The following is a 17217-nucleotide window of genomic DNA, read 5'->3' on the forward strand; positions in this document are numbered from 1 at the left end:
TATATACATATATAAAATCTCCTGTCATAAGCTAATAGCTTCAGAGTAGCTATTTCAACAAAATTATTTTGATATTAATCCATGAATTCCTTTTAGTTAAATTTCATTGGTGGGAACTAAAGTCCTTATGTAGAGGGTGTGACTGATGCCAAAACCAGGATGGGGAGAAAACGATGATGGTCCGGAGGAAGTCCGATATTCACTCACTCAATCTAGAAGAGGCTGACAGGGAACGTGGAGGATGAATGAGGGTAGAGATGGAAGCAGGTACTTCACATGAGGCGCAAGCCCCATGAGAAACAGCGGAGCCACTGGAAATACCTAGAGCAGAAGACAACGCGTCTACACTTAGATAAGGCCTTTCCGTAGTCTTTTGAGACAAGGTCTCCCTGTTGCCCCAGCGGCCTGGAACTCGCTAAGTAGATCATGGTGACCTCTGATTACAGAGGTCCATCTCCTTTGCCTCTGGAGTACTGGGCTTAAAGACATGCACCACGATGCCGGGGTAGAAAAGGCCTTTTATTACACTATTTTTACTACTTTTTCTGAAGTAATGGCTTTTATTCCTTTGTATTATTTTCTGCTTCTCTTTGCCAGTCTTCCAGCCAAGCATTGGATTCTCCTGCTCTAGCAGGGTACATCTCAATCTCCCTTCCTCCCTCACCGTGCAACTTCCTCCCTTGTCATTTGATTCCGTACCTTGAGGCTTATCCATTATTCAGCAGATACTTCCATCTCTCCTAACCTTTTTTGTTTTGGGGTGAGGGGCGATTTCTGTCATCTTCTGTGCCATTCTCCCAGGTTTCCACAGTCACACTTCCCTGAACCCCTTTCCTCCCACAGTTCTGCCCTCTACCTTTACCATCATTTGGAACCGTAGTTACCTCTGCACCTCCATTTCAGACGCTTACTCCTTCACTGTAATACTGAATACATCCAATCAAATGCAGGAGTCTTGTTCCTAGCAGGACCTTCATATTTAACTACGTCTTTACCTTCTTTTGTGTTCTCTAATGAGAACCTTCATGATGTCTTTGCTTGCTTACCAGATTTATAGCGTTTTAGCAATTAGTAAACATTCCACAATATAAAAACTAAGCACTTTTCCTTCTGTATTACTCATGGTTCTCTGTAGACAGAACAATTGGGTTTATTGTGTTGACTCACAGGACCAGTAAGACTGAAAAGTACCACATTGATGGTACGTGTGCTGGACAGCTAAGGGAAGTGACCACAGAGCTCAGTCTGAGAAGGCAGAAGCCTCAAAACAGGGAAGGCTGATAATTCAGTGCCTGGTCCCAAGAACCCTCAGAATGCCATTGGGGAAGTGCCAGAATGCAGAGTTCAAAGCACCTGGACACAAACCATGTCTACTTGGGAGAGAACAAGAGAGAGAGGGTTTTCCTTTCTTGTGCTGTATCTACCTGGGTCTCCAGGCAACTGTCTGGGGGTTGCTGATGGTCAAGGCAGGTAGTCCCCACTGGACTCACTGAACACCATGTCAGTCTTCCCTGGATAAACCCTCATAGAGAGACTTAGAGGTAATGCTCTGTCCTGGATTTTCACTGGCTCAGGGACATACAATATAGTTTTTTGTTGTTTTTTTTGTTTTGTTTTGTTTTACCATGTACTCACTTGGAAAACACATAGCTGTAATTAACTCTGAATCTCCTTACACTTGATCCATACCCATCCTGATAATCTCTGAGAAAAAATAGACAAGTTTATGATAGTTTCACTTTAAATAACCTCGTTTTTCCCAGTATCCCTAAGGTCACCACCTTTGGTTTACTTCTATCATTACTGATTCTCCCTTCCTGGTTCATTTTCTTCTTGTCTGGTAATGTTTATGCTACAAGGTTCAGGAATGTATTCTCTTTTCGAACCAAGCTCTTACTTATTGGGGAAGCTTTCTCAGGCATAAGAATGCTAGTGTGTGTGTGTGTGTGTGTGTGTGTGTGTGTGTGTGTGTGTGTGAAAAATGCTCAAACCCCAGACCTTATTCCTGAATACCAGATTATATCTCTCATTTATCTATCATCTTATCATCTATCTATCAATCATCTTATCATCTATCTATCATCTATCATTATATCATCTATTTATTATCTATCTATATATCTAGCATCTATTATCTATCTATCTAGCATCTATCTGTATATCATCTATTATCTATCTACATATCTATCATCTATTTATTATCTATATCATCTATCTGTGTGTCATCTATTTATCTATTATCTTATCTATATATCTATCATCTATCATCTATAATCTACCTATTTCTATCTATATGTATCTATCATCTATCTATACCTATTCATGTATCTAACTAGCTAGCTATCATCTACTATCTATTATCTATCATCTATCCATTGCTTGTCTATCTGCCTCTCATTAGTGAATAAGCACCTTTTCAGTACTTTCTGTGATGAACTGGAAAATGTGATAAGGCATAATGATTGTCTCAAGAAAAATCATGATGCAATTTGAACTGTCTGCTTTCTTTATATAAAAAAAATCTTATTTGAAAGAAAACTTAGAGACAAAATAAATTTATTCAACCTGAATACTTGGCAGATATTTACACAAAATGCATGAAGTAAACTTTTTCAAGTTTTACTCACTTTAAGGAAAACAGCTAGCAGTGTTTGATACTGATGACTGCACTGGTGCTTTCCAACAAGATTACAATACTGGAAAGCTGATGCTCCCCACTGTGAACTTGACAGCTGCCTTTTGTCCATCAACTACACTGTTGGGATCAGTGGTAATATTTTTTTAAAAATACTCATTTTCTTCATATTATGCAATGAAATAAGTCACTGTTTGAAAAACCTGAGATAGTATTATCTAAATTGTAAAGACAATATGTTAAAATTCATTCCTTCAATCAGCCATGGTTGTACACTCATGTAATTCCAGCACTTGGAAGATCAAGGCAGGAGGATCAGATATTAAAGGCCAACTTCAGTTACGTACTCAAATAACTGAAGCTCAAATCCTGTCTGGACTACATGAGACCCTATCTTTAAAAAAAAGTAATAAATCAGGCATTCATTTAAAATACAAATAAAAGAACCATTCAGAGTAGAAGAAAGATTAATAGATTTTCAATATTAATAATCATAGTTTCAGATTTCTAATTAAATCTGGATCGTAGAAGCTAGTGTTTGAGCAGTAATAAAGAAGAAAATACAAAATTATCTGAAAGGCTATTAATTTCATGAAAAGTGGGTTTGTAGCAAAGTCCAGTTTTGAAGAACAGTGATCAGTTCAAGAGGAGAGGATGGGTGTGCCTAGTTGGACCATTGACTGATTTTTTCTCCCTTAGCCGTTTTCATAGATTCCTCTGATGCTATGCAAACTAGTCTTCAGGCAGGACGATTCCAGATCAGTTCCAGCTCAATTGTTCCAGTCTTGTGTCTGAAGTATGTCCTGTCTTCAGCAATAGGGTTTTACCTTCAAGTTCTTCCAGTTTTTCTCCATTTAGAATGATGTTGGGTTGTGGGTTTGTTGTCTATAACTTTAACTATGCTGAGATATGTTCCCTCCAGTCTAATTCTCTCTAAAGATTTTATCATAAATTCATGTTGGCTTTTATCAAAGGCCTTTTCTGCATCTCCTGAAATGATCATGCAGTTTTTGACTCTGTGCCCATTTATATGATTTATTACATTAATTGACTTATATATATTGAACTGTCCCTGCATCGCTGAAACAATGCCTGCTTGATCATGATGGATGGGTTTTTTTTTTTTTCGATGTGTGTCTGTATGTAGCCTATGAGCATTATGTTGAAAAATTTTCATCTATGTTTATTGGAATATGGGGCTACAGTTTATTTTTTATTGTACCTTTACTTGGTTGTGGTATTAAAGTAATGCTGGCTTTATAGAAGGAGTTTGTGAGTTCTCCCTGTTTCTACCTTTTGAATAATTTAAGTAGTTTTGGTTGTTGATCTTCTTTGAAAGTCTGGTAAAATTCTGCTGTGAATCCATCTGGGCCTGGTCTTTTTCTTATTTGGCAGGTTTTGCATTACTTCTCATGGTCTGTTTAAACTGTTTATGTTGTATACATTGACTTTAGAGATTCATAATTTGTTTGATTTTCAAATTTAATAGAGCATAAGTTTTTAAAGTATTCCCTTATAGTGTTCTGGATCTTTTTGATATCTGCTATGACATCCCCCTTCATCTCTGATTTTGTTGATTTGGATTTACTTTCTTTTCATTAGCTGGGCTTGGGTCTGTCTATCTTGTTATTCTTTTCAAAGAACCAGGAATTAGATTCATTGATTCTTTGTGGCATTTTCTTTGCTTCAGAGTCATTGATTGCTCCACTGATTTTTATTATTTCTTCATATCTGTTGGTCTTTCATTTGGTTTCTTCTTGCTTTTCTAAAATCTTGAGTTGTACCATTAAGTCATCTATTTGTGTTTTTTCTGATTTTTTTAATATAGCAACTCAGAGCTATATATTGCCCTCATAGGACTGGTTTTAATGTGTCCCAGAGGTTTGTGTGTGTGTGTGTGTGTGTGTGTGTGTGTGTGTGTTGTATTATCTTTTTCATTTAGTTCCAGGAATAATTTTCTTTCTTAATAGTGTGTGTGTTGTATTATTATTTTCACTTAGTTTCAGGAATATGTTTATTTCTTTCTTGATTCTTCTTCGACACATTCATCATTCAGGAGTGTGTTGTTTGATCTTCATGAGTTTGTGTAGTTACTAGAGATTCTTTTGCTGTTGATTTTAAGTTTTATTGTGTTGTGGTCTAATACAATACATGAAATTATTTCAGTATTTTTGTATTTGTTAAGGTTTGTTTTGTGCCAATGTATGTGATCTATTTTAGGGAAACTTCCACAGGCTGCTGAAAAGAATGTCTGTTCCTTTGTGCTTAAGTGAAATATTCTGTACATGTCAGTTAAGTTCATTTGTCATATGGTATCATTTAATTCATATGTTTCTTTGTTTAGTCTTTGTCCAGATGACCTGTCTATTGGAGAAAGTGAGGTATTCAAGTCACCTACTATTACTGAGTTGTAGTTCATCTGTATCTTGAAGTCCAATAGTACTGTTTAATGAAAATAGGTGCACAAGACTTTTTCATGATTCTTATGTCTTCTTTTAAAAACACAATTTATTATTTTTATTCCAATTAGGTATTATTTTATTATATTTTATGCATATGAGTGTATTGCCTACATGTACATAAGTGCCCCCGTGTCATGCACTGGTGCAGAGGTCAGAAAAGGGCGACAGATCACCTGGAACTGGCATTACAGATGGTTATTGGCTGCCATGTGGTTGCTGGAAAATGAAGCTGGATTCTCTTCAAGAGTAGCCAGTGCTCTTAACCACTGAGCCATCTCTCCAGCCCATGTTATGTCTTCATAGTTGATTGTTTCCTTGATCAGAGCGTAGTGACCTTCTTTATCTCTTCTGCTTAATTTTAGCATGAAGTCAATTTTTTCTGATATTGGAATAGCAAGTCCTGCTTATTTCTTAGTGTCATTTCCTTGGAATACATTTTTTCCAAACTTTTACCCTCAGGTGGTGCCTGTCTTTAGAGGTAAGAGCAGTTTCTTGTAGCAACAAAGAGATGAATGTATCATTCTCTCCTCTCTCTCTCTTTCCTCTTTTCTCTTTCCCACTCTCTCTTCTTTGTCTTCTCTCTCCTCTCTCTCCTCTTCTCTCTCTCTCTCTCTCTCTCTCTCTCTCTCTCTCTCTCTCTCTCTCTCTCTCTCTCTCGGTCTCCCTATAGCTCCAGCTGCCTTAGAAGGATTTTGCTTCTTAATCCATTCAACTAGCCTATGTCTTTTGACTATTTGAGGCCATTGATATTTAGAGTTATTATTAAAAGGTATGGATTGGTTGCTGTCATTTTATTTTCTGTTTGTGTTCTTAATCTTATTTTGTATTTCTATACTTACATCTTCATTTATTTTTCTTTCTGTAGACTTCCAGGAGGGATACTCAGGAAGCCCAAGGCAGGAAAGGGGACAGAGTCTGGAAAGTCTAACTAGCTAAGCAGAGTAAATGTGAATCCTGGTGTAGGGGACTGCAGCTGGTCCACTGGTCTGGGTGCAGTGGGAACCCTGGCCAATATTAATTGTTTATGGGAATTTTAGTGATCAAAACCTAAGTGCGTCCTGATTTTCTCCTTGCAGGTATCAGTGGTGAACCAGCTGGATATGCAGGTCATTGTCTCTAACGTGCCCCCTACACTCGTGGAGAAGAAGATAGAAGATCTCACAGAGTAATGGATTTTGTTTACTTATTAATTCATTTTCAATTGACCATAATTTTAGTTTGACTAAGCCATTTTACTTATTACAATATTCAGATTAAGTAATGATCTAAAAACAATTTCTTCATGATAATTTAGCTTATTCTTTCCCCACACTATCAAGCTTCATTAGAAGTAGGTAAAGTTTCAAGTACATTGAAATAACAGTGGAAATTAGATTTGAGGAGCTCTCATGCTTCAGAATGCTTTGATGCATTAACAAGACTTTTTAGAGCAACATAAGCAATCATAAGATGTGTCATTTGAATAAGTGCCTTTGTTGACAGTCCCAGGTCAACCACAAAGTTCATAACAGAAGCAGAGTTTTTCTATAAGAAATTATTTCTCAAAGCAGCATGTCTAAATTATGAGACCTCATCCTTTATGAACAAAAGTATGGTTAGCTATTGCAATACATATTTAATTGTTTTAAAATGCTTAGTGTTCCCTGTCTCTTTCACATTGTGTGCTCCATAATGCAGTAGTCCCTGGTCAGTGCTATGCTTTTCTCCCTTTGGGCTTTGTAATGATTATTTCATATTTAAAGGGTTTAGCATTTTAGTGCCACATGAATAGTCCGTGGGACAGAGTTATCATGATCTACACATGACAGGTAGCATCTTATCTACCTCTGTAGAAGCAGTTCATGCCTACTGAGCCCTCATCAAGCTTATCACACCCAGGAAAATGGAAAGATATCTGTTTCCTAGCTTCTTTTATGTCACTTATAGACACATGCTATCTTATAGCACTATCTGAAAAGGACGACATCCACTCTTACCTGTAACCCTTTAGTCTATTTACTTTTTTCTTGCGAAGCATTCCTAATGTGCTTGTCACACACCAACTTCCCCTATATTATAATCTCAAGGGAGGAATATGCTTTTCAGTTGTATCTGTTCAGTTTTTAGTAGACATTTGATACATTTTATTGACTGAACATGTTATACAAATAAAATCATCGTGCCCTTACTTTTATACTGAAACAAAATTTGTTAAAATGAAACTGAAAACAACAAAACAGAAGTATAAAGTCATAAGAATTTAAAACATTTACTGTTTCTTACATGAATATAATAGTATGAATGGGAAAATCATTAAGATCTTGAGATATGTGTATTGCTGTCAAAGAAGCTTTGATATTATAAGATATTGTACTTGAAACACTCTTTCCCAAACTCAGTTTTAACATCTGTTCATTAGTGAGGTTTACAAGATTATTGTGAGAACTCATTGAGGTAAGTTCATAGAAATCAATAGCACAATGTGAGTGATCATTATTTTATGTAAATTTGATTCACAGAGCAAAGTCAGTAAGTTTAGGCACCAAGAGGCCAGGCTTTTGTTCATTCTTCTAAAAGATCAAGCTTTGTGATTGAGAGCAGGTGTGTGTGTGTGTGTGTGTGTGTGTGTTTGTATAATGTTTGAGTACTATTATAGTTGTGTGACTTCTAACAATATATTTAATAGTCGAAGTTGTTCTTCCTCAACTGGGAGACTGGAATGAGGATATATTTCTTCTTGACACTTTTGGAATTATATGCTCCTTCGACAGAGTAGGTGGCATACAAAACACATACATACCTGGTTCCCTTTTATTTTTCCTCTACTAAAAATATTCTACATATCATGCTTTCCATTGTCATCATTTTAAGTATACAGTTTTACATTAAGTGCATTTACATTATTAAGCAGATTCTCATAACTTTTTCATATCATAGAACAGATTCTGTATCCATCCAACAAAAGCTTTTCTCTCCCCTTATCTTCAGATCCCTCTCCTCAATTCTATTTTCTAATGGTATGAATTTGATTTTTAACAAGTGCTGTAAGAGTAAAATTATGAGGTTCCATTTGTGATTGCTTTATTTAACTGGCCTAATGTCCTTAAGATTCAACTATGGTAGCATGTGACAGGATTTACTGAATTTTTGTTATAGGGTAATATTTTATGAAAGTAATTTTTTTCCATTTTCCTGGGGCCCCTTTCTAATTCCCAATTTTCTAACTCCTCTTGTTCTCATGTGGAATCACATATATAAAAAAATGGAAGTGAAGATTCACCTATGAGAGAGAACATGTAGCATTTGTCTTTCTGGGCTTGGTTACCTCACTTAGTGTGTTTTCCAGTTCTAACCATTTTCCTGCAAATGATTCCATTTTACTTTAGGGCTAGATAAAATTCCATTGTGTATGTGTACCACGTTTTCATTATCCATTCATAGATGGACATTTAGGCCAGTACTGTTTCCTACCGTTTCTTTGGAGTGAGTAGGACAGCAGTAAAAATAGATGATTCTTCTAGTGGGACATAGAGTCCTTTGGATATATGTGCAGGAGTGGGATAACTGGGTTATATGGCAGCCCCATGTTTAGACTTTTTCAAAATCTGCACACTGATGTCCCTAATGGGTTCACCGGCTCATAATACCAGAGTGAATAAGGGTTCTTCTTTACAATATTTTTTTCTCATTTGTTTCTTGATGATAGCCATTTTGCAGTGGTGAGGTAGAATCTCATTGTAAAGTTTATTTGCGTTTCCCTGCTGACTAACCGTGTTGAATACTTTAAAAAATGATTTCCATTTGTATTTGTATTTCTTCTAAGAATTATCTGTTCTGCTCCTCAGCTTATTTTTCTTTGGGTTGTTTTCTAATTGTTTACTTTTTTGAGTTCTTTGTACATTCAAGATAAGGATCCTGTATATGTATAGCTGATGTCTTAGTTACGTTTCTGTTGCTGTGTTAAACATTTTGACCAAGGGAACTTATAGAAATAATAGTTTATGTGAACTTGCAGTTCCAAAGGAGCAAGAGTCCCTCATGGTGGGGAGGCATGGTGGCAGATGAGGTGGGAGTAGAAACCAGAACACTCACACTTCAAGTAGGCACAGGAAACGGAGCTGCTAGAAATCTGGCAAGGCCTAAGCACCTCTAAGCCTTCCCCCAGTAACATGCTTTCTTTAGCATGGTGAGGCCTCCTAAAGCCTCCCAAAATAGCACCACCAAGTGGGGACAAAATGTCCAAATACTTGGGGGGCATTCTCACTCCAAGCACCACAGTTGAGTAAGATTTTCAAACTTCTATAAGCTGCCTCTTTATTCAATAAAAGTTGCCCTTTTATTTACAGACAATTCTTTGTTTCACGAGGTCCCGTTTGCCCATATTATTTCCTGTGCTACCAGAGGCTTGTTTGTTTGTTACCGTGAAGATTTTTTTCCCTGTAATATACTTTGTTGATATATTTGGAGTCACTTTTCTTCATACTTTTACATGTAGATACCTGTTTTTCCAGCGACATTTGTCTCTTTTCCAGTGAGTGATTTTGACAACTTTGTCAAAAATTAGGTGACTGTAGGTATGTGGGTTTCTGTCTGGGTCTTCTCCATTCCATGATCTACATGTTTGTTTTTTGCTTGCACCTTCTGTTTGTACATGTACATGCTGTTTTAATAACCATGGCTCTTCAGTATAATTTGAGATAAGATACCCCCATTATGGTTCTTTTTGCTCAGGGTTTCTTTGCCTATCTGGGATCTTTTGTGTGCTTGCAATGAATTTTAAGATTGTTTTTCTATTTTTGAAGAATGGTTTTGGTATTTTGATGAGTGTTGAATCTGTAGATTGCTTTTGATAAGATGATCACTTTTGCAATATTGATCTTGCTAATCTAAGACCATGGGATATCTTTTTTAAATTCTCAATATGATTATGTTCCAGATGAATAGATATCATCATCATATAATGCAAATAATTCCTGATCTAAGCATGTGAGGAGATTGCCACCTCAGAGATGAGGGAACTGATATATTTTCAGCATATGTCAAGTGTTTTATAAGCATAGTTTTATTTAGTCACTCAGCATTGCTATGGGGTGGATATCATATAACCCCATTTTTTCAGATGAGGGAACTAAGATACAGGAAGGTTAGGTAACTTCTCTGAGATCACATAAATAGTATGTGATTGAGCTGGAAATTAACCTTAGGTCATCTATCCACAAATCCAGTGTTCTGTCTTCCCACCACACCTTTGCCAGAGGCCCACAGAATCATAAGAAACCCAGCAGAGTCAGCACAATGCACACAGGCCTTATCCATAACTGCACATAACCCATACCAGCCAGTTGAATGTGTCAGCCCCACACAGCCCCAGGAAAGGAAGTACAATCTCTGCTCAGGAACTCCTACAGAACAAGCTTTGACAGAACACAGCATCAAACCACGATCTTTTTAAAATTAATATTAATTTAATAGTCATATGTTTGGATCAAGTACCCCTTCGCTCCCTCCCCTCCAGTCCCTCCCGTGTTCTCCCCACCATTTCTCTCCCGACTTCTTGTTCCCTGCCCCACTCTCTTTTTTAAAAATACCCACTGACTCCACTTATGTGCCTGTATGTGCATGAATATAGGACCATCTGCTGGAGCATGGGTAGCCTCTCAGGGAACACATTGCTAAAGAAAACTGACCCCCCCCAAGAAGCCATCAATTGCCAATCGATTCAAAATCTTGACTACAATACAATTAGCAGTTGGCATCACCCCCCAAAAAAGGCAGTTTCCCTAGATTTGGGTATTATTATGTCATCCCTTAACTATAATTTTATGTAGCCAATAATTTGATTTCCTTTTCTTTCTATTATATTCACAGTTATACATGTATATAAAGAATTCAATTTACAGCCAGGCATGGTGACATACTCCTTTGAATTAAGGCAGCTGGATCTCTGTGAGATTAAGGCCAACCTAGTCTACATAGTAAGTTCCAGGCCAGCTGGGGCTAGAGAGAGACCCAGTCTCAAAACAGAAAAACAAAAAAGATGCAAATATTTTATAGCCTAGGTGCTATAGTATGTATATAATTCTTTTCTTTTGTGTTTCCCTGGAGTCAGTTTTGCAAAGTATCCTACCACTAATTTAATCCCCAATTCTCCATCAACTATTTTGACCTTTTCCTTAAAATAGCCCCACATATCAGTAGTTCTTTCGTTTTCATCTTTTTAAGTAAAATTTCTCATCACGCCTTATAGCATTCATGGACTAGACAGGTAACCTGGGTCATAAGGTGGATACATGTCCCAGGGCTCTCTCTTCTTCATATCCATTGTCTTACTCACATTGTCTTCCTCTTTATTGCTGCATCCCCTCATTTTGATTGAGCATATCAAGTATCTCCTAAGAAGAAATGCATGAAAGGTCAAAGGTTTTGACACCGTACATGTAGAAATTCTACTTATTCTCCATGCTTTCACATTCTTAAATTTCTTTTTTTTTTCTGTATGTGATTCTGAATCTCATTCACTTTTTTACAAATCTCCTTAAACGGTAAGCTCAAGACTGACCAGAGTGTTTTAGTATAGCACAAAGAGAGTAATGCAAGAATTAGCTTGCAGTTCCTGGATTGGTCATGTGCACTATAAATTCCTTTCTACCACAGTTGCATATTGCAGGCATAATACATTTGTTTTGTATGTCTACACATGTTTCTATTTAGAATTAACAACTCATATTTTCCAAGGTTATTTTAAATTCCTTTCTTATAGCCTGAAGTGGTAATAACTGCCTTGTGGCATCAGCCATATGGTACATCACAAATATAATCCAGATTATTGATAAAACATATAATACAACTTCTAGACTATCACACTTCCTACCCTCACTTCTAGTGACCCAAAAACCATTAAATGGAGAAAAAGCTTAGTGTGCATGACATAATTGTTTCTTCATGAATGAAAGAATGTTTTTATGGTTGAGTTTTAAGATGTCTGACTTCTGGGAGATTTAGACTGATGTTTTTGTAAAGATTGTGAGCCTTTATATTTTTTCTTTTTTATTATTTATTTAATAACCGTATGATTAGAAGCAGCATTTCATTCCAGCATTGACATATTCAATAACAATTTCCAGAGAAAAGATGCATCTATTTCAAAACTGGCTATAAATTTTTAGGTTAACAGTTTAAGTAATACAGTTATATAATATTGAACTCACTATAAACCCTGTGAGACATAAAATTGAATAAGGTTTTAACCTTTAAAAAAGATCCATTTTATTTTAATATATACTGTTTCATACAGAAAAACTCATTTTTAATGCTACTGAAACTTAGATGTTTGCATATGCATCTCTAATCTCTATGTATCTGATTATTACTAGTCACAGTCGGTTACACTCGGATTCTTGGCACCTGAGTATGGATATAAAGTCATCAGATAGATTTCAATGGTAATATTTATCACCTCTACTTATTAACATGAAGCAAATTTTTAGGTTTCTTCCTCAAATATAACTCTTTTGTTTTATTTGTTGAGTTTTTTGTCTGTGTATTTCATACAGAACATCCCAATCTTATTCGTCTATATACCCACTTCCCAAGTGGCACCCTTCCATAGCCTCCCTACCCCACTGGAGCCCTATACTCTGTCATCCCTGTTACTTTCCACTGTGTTGTCAGTGCCTCCAGCTGTTCCCCAGTGCTTGTCCATCCACTAACTCTAGTCAGCCTCTCTAGAGTTCCTTGTTTTAGGAAGATCAGCTCTTCCTCAATCCACTGAATCTAGTCCGCCTATCTAGAGTTCCTTGATTTAGGAAGATAAGCTCTTCCTCATCTAGCAGCAATCAGTTGCCAATATTCCTTTAGAAAGGATTGGGGTCTGCTGTTGATTTTCCCAGTTCTATGCTGGGTTACTGTCTGGGAGTCTCTTGGGCCACCCTGGCCTCAACTCAAAGGAAGGTATCTCCTGTCTGGCATTTTTTCTTTTTATGTAGCCTTTAGCTATACACATGGACTTTTAAAAAATTGTATTAACCCCTTTAATCTTTGGTTATAGTTTCCTTTTGGGTGTTTAATACCATGCAGTTGGCCCAGATAAACCAATTTATTTTTACTCTTAAGGCCATTTGAGGATCTCTTCTTCAGGGGTCACATGGACTGGAGGAGCTCCTGGCTCCTTTTACCAGTTCCGCCTATGTGAAGTTAAGTCAAAGGTCCTACTTGATCATGGCTGGCTTCACTTGGAAGCATGGAGGAAACGTTTCCTCTGTGTTGACCCTCCTCTTCATAGACTGGACACTGGTTCAAGTCCATTTGATGGGGTCCCCATGGCCTTCTTGATCAAGAGGACAGGTGACTCACCACAGTTACAGGACATTTTGAGGGATGTTCATAGTCCCCGGGAACTTAGTCAACATAGGAGGGCAAGGAGCAAAAACTATCCTTTATGTCCCTCTGACCAAAGTAGTATAGGCCTCAAAGTATGGCTATTAGACATCCAAGAAGGTTAATTCCACCAGTCTGGTACTTTTAATCACCATGTGCCATGTAGATAAAGCTTGATCTTCTAGTGTCTTATTCAGTTTTTCTCTTGAGTCTTTCAAAATTTTATTTATTTATTTTAGATGTCATTCACTTCCCTGGTTAGGTTATTCCAAGGTATTTTTAATAACAAGTTTGCACACATGAGATTGAGGCAGTTTGCTTTAGATTAAAGACAAGGCTCAGCCACATAGTAAGTTCCCAGCTAGCCTGTATTACAGAATCAGACTGGTGTCAGAGAGAGAGAGACAGAGAGAGACAGACAGACAGAGACAGAGACAGAGAGAGACAGAGACAGTGAGAGACAGAGATCTTAATGGACAATTACAGTAAAGATGACAATATATTGAGTCACATAGTTTTCTTTAAGCAGAGTCTCATGTAATCTAGACTGGCCTCAAACTCAATATACAGCCAAGGATAACTGAATTTCTCATCTTTCTACCTCCAATAAGCCAGGATTACAGGCATATGCCACATGTTTTTTTGCATTGCTGGAAATTTAATCCAAGACTCATGTGTTCTACCAACTGATCTAGTCATTTATTCCTGTAATTTTAGCTTTTAATTTAATTTCCTATTTAAGAAGCATTTGGAACATTCTTAGTTTTAATCATACACCAGCATAAATTAATGGAAGCAGGCTCCATTGGACAGGACTGTGGCCATTTCTGTAGGGCATTTTCTTGACTGTTGAATGATGTGAGAGGGCCGAGCCCACTGTGGCATATTACCCCTGGGCAGGTGGTCCTGTGTTGTATAAGAAAGCAGGATGAGCAAAAGCCTAAGGAGCAAGCCAGCAGGCAGCATACCTCCATAATCTGTGCTCTCGGGCACTGCCCTGAATTCCTACTTTGGCTTCCCTTGACTGTGAGCTATAAGCAAAACAAACTCCTCACCAAGTTGGTTTTTGTCAATGTTTTCATCACAGCAATAGAAAGTAACTAAGACACAGGCATATTCTTTTCTGTTTATTGAAGGGAAATTATTATTCATATTATTAAAAGAAAATCATTAAACCATGAAATCAATGATAAAGAACACTTTTGAGATGCTTATTTAATATATTTTCACTTAAAATACCCTGAAAATTGTGAGCGAGAAATAGAAAGATCTAAAATAATCAACATTAAATGGTATTAATCTGATTTATTCTTCCAAAATATCACATCATTCAGTTCAGATTATTTTTCAGAGTGTTCACACTCTGAAATAACTAGAAAGCAGTTACAGTGTGAAAATTATGGCATCAGTCAAAACTGTCCTAGCAAAATGTTGCCACAGTTGCTTTTCAGAGATTTCCAAATACATAGTAACCATATATTCCTTTTTTAAGTTCTAGACTCTATTTGTCTTTTATCGTTGTTGTTTACTTTTTCTCCATATTCACTAAATCTATAATTTATCAAAATATTTTATGCTTTAAAATCCAAAACTCTTATCAATTAGAACAGTTTATTATTCTACAATACAACTCAGGTCAAGATGCCAGGTCAATGTATCTTTTACTTGGGACAGCAGTAATCAGTCCTGCATTCTTTAAATAATGCTTACAATTCTTCTTTTAATTGTGTCTAATTCATAATTTTTCTTGTTCTGTGATATTGCTTTTTAATGTGAGAAATTCAACCAGTTTTTAGGTTAGAAATCTCCATTTGTATCATTAATGTGATAAATGATGCTTTTATATCTCATGTATATTAAAGGCTAAATTTAATTCTCCCTTACATTCCACCTTATTCCAAAAGGAATTAAGATAGTTTACAATAATTTCTCCATTAAATCAATGTTAAATATACTGATAATGAGTTCAGAAAAATGAAGACAATGGGGGTTAATGAGTTACAACAAAAGCAAATAACAGGGAAGATGGAAGCCTTCTAGATACCACAGATAATAGAGAAGATGGAAGCCTTCTAGATACTACCGATAATAGAGAAGATGTAAACCTTCTAGATACCACAATTAATAGAGAAGATGGAAGCCTTCTAGATACCACAGATAATAGAGAAGAAAGCCTTCTAGATACCGCAGATAATAGAAAAGATGGAAGCCTTCTAGATACCACAGGTAATAGAGAAGATGGAAGCCTTCTAGATACCACAGATAATAGAAAAGATGGAAGCCTTCTAGATACTACAGATAACGGAGAAGATGGAAGCCTTCTAGATACCAGAGAATCATGACAAAACAATGAGCAATCACTACAGCACCTTCCAGGTACCATAGAGCAATTGCAAACCAGTCAAAGCAAACAAGCAAATACAAAATAAATTCAGTTGCAAAGGTCACAAGACCAAACTATTTTGGAAGAATTGTTTAGCCCTTTCTGATTTTAATTCCAGATGCGGGGAAATGTTTTTAGTCTAGAGATATCATAGAGAGGCTCCCTCCAATGAAGGAAGTGCCACAGGGCAGCCAGTGTGTTACTTAGACTTAGTAATGGAGGAACCCCTGTAGGTTTACGGGACTGGAACAAAGAAGCTCAGAATGTTAGGGAAGCCTGACCCTGAATTCCTCAGGTTACCTGTAATGCCTATTGATTCTTTTACCTGTATCTTTGAAAAAATTATTGACAAGTCCTGGGTAGAACTTCTTACATTATTATTTAAACATCAAGAGAAATCCAGGAATCATGGCACAGCCATTGTATTCATGAACTCAATGAAACTATGGTTACCTCTAAAAAACCTGGACAAGATCAAGACAATAAGATTAGCCAACATTCCATTAATTGAACTCATGGGTTCTAAAAAACACTGTAAAGAGAACATGAATGAGGTGTTTGACAAGTTAGGGTTGCCTAAGGAGTGGAAGGGAGAATTTGGTGTAGATATATCAAGATACATTGTTTATATGTATGAAATGGTCAAAGAATGAATAAAAGGTATGCTATTTATTAAAACAGTGTCTAGAGAGAGCATACTGCTCTTTCAGGGGACTCAGTTTCATTTCTTAGCATCCACACTGGGTAGCTCTAAACAGCCTGTAACTCTGGTTCCAGGGAGATCTCACACCTGTGGTCTCTACTTTGACTCTATGGGCACTCTCATACATGTGCACACAAGCACACACATACACACACACATACACACAATTAAAAATAAATACATTTTAAAGAAAAAGAAAAATCCAAACACTGTTTTCAATTATAAAATTAAAATGTTTCTGGAGCAACACAACAAACAGTCACACATGCTGGACATTGTCATGTAATGGGATACCTAAATACGGCCTCACAAAGCCTCTTTCTGGTGAATATGGCTAACCCTGTGTGCTGGATAGCTTTAGTATCAACTTGACACACCTGGGTTGAAGGAGCCTCAATTGGGGAATTTCCTCTATTGGATTGGCCTGTGGCCATGTCTGAGGGGCATCTTCTTGATGAGTGATGTGGGAGGGTTGAGCCCACTGTGGGTGGTGCCACCCCTGGGCAGGTGGGCCTGTGTTGCATAAGGAAGCAGGCTGAGCAGGGGCCAGGGAATCAAGCCAGTAAGCAGCGTTCCTCCGTGGCCTGTGCCCCAGCTCCTGCCTCCAGGTTCCTGCCATGAGTTCCTGCTTTGGGCTCCTGGATGAACTGTGACCCAGGATATGTAAGCTAAATAAACC

General features: G+C 37.1%; 1 protein-coding gene across 1 annotated transcript in view; it reads left to right on the plus strand.

The window, feature by feature from the left end:
* Nucleotides 1–17217, plus strand: part of LOC103729251 (protocadherin-15-like) — a gene marked incomplete at its 5' end in the record, with an annotated part of 182914 nt that overhangs the window by 107779 nt on the left and 57918 nt on the right. Inside the window, 1 exon segment of the mRNA XM_029560706.1 lies at nt 6174–6262. Within this exon segment, the coding sequence (XP_029416566.1) occupies nt 6174–6262 (89 nt within the window).

Source organism: Nannospalax galili, unplaced genomic scaffold, assembly GCF_000622305.1.
Source record: "Nannospalax galili isolate Female #2095 unplaced genomic scaffold, S.galili_v1.0 scaffold1613, whole genome shotgun sequence".
Lineage (NCBI taxonomy): Eukaryota > Metazoa > Chordata > Mammalia > Rodentia > Spalacidae > Nannospalax > Nannospalax galili.